The following is a 4,761-nucleotide window of genomic DNA, read 5'->3' as shown; positions in this document are numbered from 1 at the left end:
AGGATCCTATGGAGTTGGGATTAGGAGAAGTGATAGATTAGACATTCAGTAGTACTCTATTGTATTACCATGTGTTCCATTTGCATTCATGTTCTCAATTTCGATGTTTAGTTGTAATTGCACTTCTTGAGGAATCAATAAAATTTATTTCAATCCATTGGTTTCATATTTAAGCTTTGAGCAATTACTCTATCATCGTGCTTCAATTATTTTGTCTCTATTCTGCCATCAACCATAGAAACTTTCTTAATTGTAGGAAATGGACGGACGACCAGTTAGAAACAATCGCAATCCTCGCTACGGCAACCACAACAATAATAGCAACGATGAGGAAGCACAACAACAACAACCACCACAACCACCACCAGTAGTTGGCCTCAGTCAGGTGGACTTGATGGCTATAGCCACAATCGTGGCAACTACGCTACAAGGGTTAGTTAACCCTAATGTTAATCAACCACCGCCACCACCTCCAGCTCAGAACGGGACTAAACAACACTACGAGGCTCTCCGAAGAGCAAGAGTCCCTAACTTCGATGGAAGCACTGATCCAGAGGTCGGACAGAATTGGATGAAAGAAGTGGAAAATCATCTTCGACTACTTGAGGTTCCCCAAAGGATCAGAGTAGAGGTGATTACACCTTTTCTTGTCGATAAAGCTGCCAAATGGTTGGAAGGAGTCTCACCAACTATGTTAGAGGCGGGACCTATCACTTGGCAAAGGTTCCGAGAGGCATTTCTGAGGCAGTACTTTCCGACAGCAGTTCGAGTGCAGAAGCTGTCAGAATTCGAAAGCTTGGTGCAAGAACCAAACATGACAGTGGTAGAGTACTCATCCAAGTTCCACTCATTAGGAACTTACTCCCCAACCATCATGGGAGACGAAGCTTTGAAGATGCATCGCTTCAAGAAGGGATTGAACAGCCGTATTCAATCTGCCCTTGCCGTTATAGAACCCAACAGCTTTGAGGAATTGATGGGAGCCGCCATTAGGGCTGAAAACGACATTAAGAGGCGTGAAGGAGAAAACAAACTCAAACGTCCTCAGCAAGGCCAGTACCAATCGGGCCAACAATTAAAGAGGCCTAGGTTTTCAAGTAACCAATTCACCAGTGATCCAGTTAAAGGAACCACTTCATCTCCATCAAGCAAAGAGGGAGTCAAGTGTCAAAATTGTGGATTCACTCACATTGGTGAATGCCGTAAGAATTCTGGAGCTTGTTTTCGTTGTGGAAAGATGGGCCACCGCATTGCTCAATGCCCTTTTCCAGATCCAAGGAATGGACCAGCAGGAGGAACAGCTCCAAACAAGCCTAAGGAGAACAAGCCAAATGCTCGAGTCTATGCTATAACTCAAGAAGAGGCTGACAACTCCAATGATGTCGTAGCCGGTACCATTCTAATCAATAATATACCTGCTTATGTGTTATTTGATTGTGGTGCTACGCATTCATTCATGTCTAAGAGATTTGCCAAGAGGTTAGGAGCTAAGCCTGATGACTTAGAAGAACCATATAGAGTAACAACCCCTGCAAATCAAATTTTAGAAACTCGCACTCTATATCGGGATATTAGTGTTCTTATAGAAGATCAGAATTTCAAGGCAAACCTGATTCAACTAAACATGGTGGAATTCAACGTAATTCTTGGAATGGATTGGTTAGCCAGGAATCATGCCTTAGTAGACTGTCATGGAAAGACGGTAACCATCCAAACTTCACACCAAGAGAAACTTTTATTTCATGGCAAGACCAAAGAACGAAAGACTCTTCTTTCTGCTTCTCAAACTTGGAAAGCCATGAAAAGTGGAGAAGAAGTTTACCTAGCTATGTTAAGCGAGGTGAAGAAAGAAACCACACTTACGCTAGAAGAGATTCCAGTAGTACAAGAATTTCCAGATGTCTTTCCTGAAGAACTCCCTGGCGAACTTCCCGATCGCGAAGTGGAATTTGAGATTAACTTAGTGCCCAATGCTACACCAATCTCAAAAGCACCATACCGAATGGCTCCAGCAGAGTTGAAAGAACTCAAAAAGCAACTTCAAGAGTTGTTGGACAAGAAGCAAATCCGACCAAGCGCATCTCCGTGGGGAGCTCCTGTCCTATTTGTAAAGAAGAAGGACGGAAGTATGAGGATGTGTATCGATTACAGAGAGCTGAACAAGATCACAATCAAAAACAAGTATTCGCTTCCAAGGATTGATGACTTGTTTGACCAACTTAAAGGAGCTTCAGTCTTTTCCAAGCTCGACTTAAGGTCAGGCTACCACCAATTGAAGGTCAAATCGGATGATATTCCAAAGACAGCTTTCAGAACAAGGTACGGACACTATGAGTTCACAGTGATGCCGTTCGGATTAACAAACACTCCGGCAGTATTCATGGATCTGATGAATAGAGTGTTTAAACCATTTCTTGACAAGTTTGTGGTGGTATTCATCGACGATATTCTGGTATATTCGGCAAGTGAGGAAGACCACAAAGAACATCTTAGTCTCACCCTCCAGACGCTGAAAGAGAAGGAAATGTACGCCAAGTTCAAGAAATGCGAATTTTGGCTAGAGAACGTCGCATTTTTGGGACACATAATATCAACAGCAGGAGTATCTGTGGACCCTAAGAAAGTAGAGGCAATCTCGGATTGGCCTAGACCAAAGAGTGTGACAGAAATACGAAGTTTCTTGGGATTAGCAGGCTATTATCGAAAATTTGTTGAAGGATTCTCTTCAATAGCCGTACCACTCACCAAGCTCACACAGAAGAACTCTAAGTTTCAATGGAGTGAAAAATGTGAGCAAAGCTTCGAGACTTTGAAGAAGAAGCTTACATCCACACCAGTGCTAGTAGTACCTATGGAAGGTAAGGACTACACCGTCTACAGCGATGCATCCAAAGAAGGGTTGGGATGTGTACTCATGCAGGAGGGAAGGGTGATTGCATACGCATCAAGGCAGTTGAAGCAGTTTGAACAAAATTACCCAACGCATGACCTCGAACTAGCTGCAGTGGTATTCGCACTAAAGATTTGGAGACATTATCTTTATGGAGCCAAGTGTGAGATTTTCACCGATCACCAAAGTCTCAAATATTTGTTCACTCAAAAGGAACTAAATATGAGACAAAGACGGTGGATTGAACTCATAAAGGATTACGACTTGACGATAAGCTACCATCCAGGCAAAGCCAACAAGGTAGCAGATGCTTTAAGTCAAAAGAATATGAGTAAGGTAATCCTGACATCACTTTCAGCACAACCATGTCTACGAGAGACAATCAAGATAAGCCAAGATAGAGATTCCGCTTTGGTGAAACTGAAAGAGCAAGCCAAAGAAGGGAAATCACAAGATTTCGAGATAGACAACAAAAGATCTTGTGGATGAAAGGACGATTGTGTGTACCAGACGTTGATAACCTTCGACAAGAAGTAATGTCTGATGTACATAAGTCAAAATTTTCAGTTCATCCTGGCAGTACCAAAATGTACAGAGACTTGAAGAAAAATTTCTGGTGGAGTGGAATGAAGAGGGACGTGGCAACGTTCGTTTCTAAATGTCACGTGTGCCAACAAGTCAAAGCAGAGCACCAGAAACCTGGTGGACTTCTTCAACCATTAGAAATCCCGGAATGGAAATGGGAACATATTTCCATGGATTTTGTAGTTGGGTTACCCAAGTCGAGACAAAGTCATGATGGAATATGGGTAATCGTAGATAGACTCACAAAATCTGCGCATTTCTTACCCGTACGTATGAACTGTAATCTGGACAAGCTAGCCACCTTGTACATGAATGAGATCGTGCGATTACATGGAGTACCAGCTAGCATACTATCAGACAAAGATCCTAGATTTACATCTCGATTTTGGAAGAGCTTTCAACAAGCTATGGGAACCAAGGTTACTCTTAGTACGGCTTATCACCCTCAAACCGACGGCCAAACTGAGAGGACCATTCAAACCCTAGAAGATATTCTGAGAGCATGTGCTCTAGGCTTCAGTGGTAATTGGAGCGAACATCTGCCCTTAATCGAGTTCGTGTACAATAATAGTTACCACAACAGTATTGGAATGGCACCATATGAAGCTCTGTATGGACGAAAGTGTCGATCACCACTATATTGGAACGAAGTAGGGGAAAAAGCCATTGTTGGACCCGAAATGATCCAAGAAACAGTGGATAAAGTTGCCGTGATCAAGGAGAGATTAAAAGCTGCACAAGATCGACAGAAAAGCTGGGCTGACCTTAAAAGAAGACCCGTGGAATTCGAAGTTGGAGAGAAGGCGTATGTGAAAGTGTCACACATGAAAGGTGTTATCCGATTCAATAAGGCTGGGAAACTGAATCCCAGATACGTCGGACGATTTGAAATCCTCGAGAAAGTGAGAACACTTGCTTATAGATTAGCACTTCCACCCGACATGTCAAGAATTCACAATGTATTCCACGTCTCGCATCTGAGGAGATATATTCCTGATCCAAGTCATATTCTGGAAGCTGGACCACTTCTGGTTGAGAGCAATCTAAATGAAGAGCTGAAATATGAAGAGATTTCGATTCGAATTTTGGATAACAAAGACCAAGTACTGAGGAGACGAACTATTCCATATGTAAAAGTACAATGGTCCAACCACACCGAAAGAGAAGCTACTTGGGAGTTAGAAGAAAAGATGCGAGATCAATACCCTTATCTCTTTGAGGAGCATGTTCAACCAAGTTTCGACGACGAAACTTCTCATAAGGAGGGAGGGATGTGAGAACTCGAA

The 4,761-nt window shown here is 42.7% G+C and overlaps 1 protein-coding gene across 1 annotated transcript; it reads left to right on the top strand.

Moving 5' to 3' along the window:
- Positions 1–259: 259 nt before the first annotated feature.
- Positions 260–3,379, top strand: LOC140839250 (uncharacterized). The gene is made up of 3 exons (XM_073205888.1): positions 260–1,391; positions 2,694–3,007; positions 3,227–3,379. Exons 1-3 carry the CDS (start codon positions 260–262, stop codon positions 3,377–3,379), a joined length of 1,599 nt encoding a protein of 532 aa, XP_073061989.1.
- The last annotated feature ends 1,382 nt before the right edge of the window (positions 3,380–4,761 follow it).

The sequence above is a fragment of the Primulina eburnea genome, chromosome 8 (assembly GCF_022965805.1).
Source record: "Primulina eburnea isolate SZY01 chromosome 8, ASM2296580v1, whole genome shotgun sequence".
NCBI classification, from domain to species: Eukaryota; Viridiplantae; Streptophyta; class Magnoliopsida; order Lamiales; family Gesneriaceae; genus Primulina; species Primulina eburnea.
This window is presented reverse-complemented; position numbering and strand designations above follow the sequence as displayed.

Bases quoted from the DNA above. Each gene is read 5' to 3' on its own strand.
- LOC140839250 (XM_073205888.1), top strand. From the start codon at position 260: ATGGACGGACGACCAGTTAGAAACAATCGCAATCCTCGCTACGGCAAC. The intron at 1,392-2,693 runs GTACCATTCTAA...TGGGATTAGCAG, and splicing joins CTCCAATGATGTCGTAGCCG to GCTATTATCGAAAATTTGTT. The intron at 3,008-3,226 runs GTATTCGCACTA...AATATGAGTAAG, and splicing joins ACCTCGAACTAGCTGCAGTG to GTAATCCTGACATCACTTTC.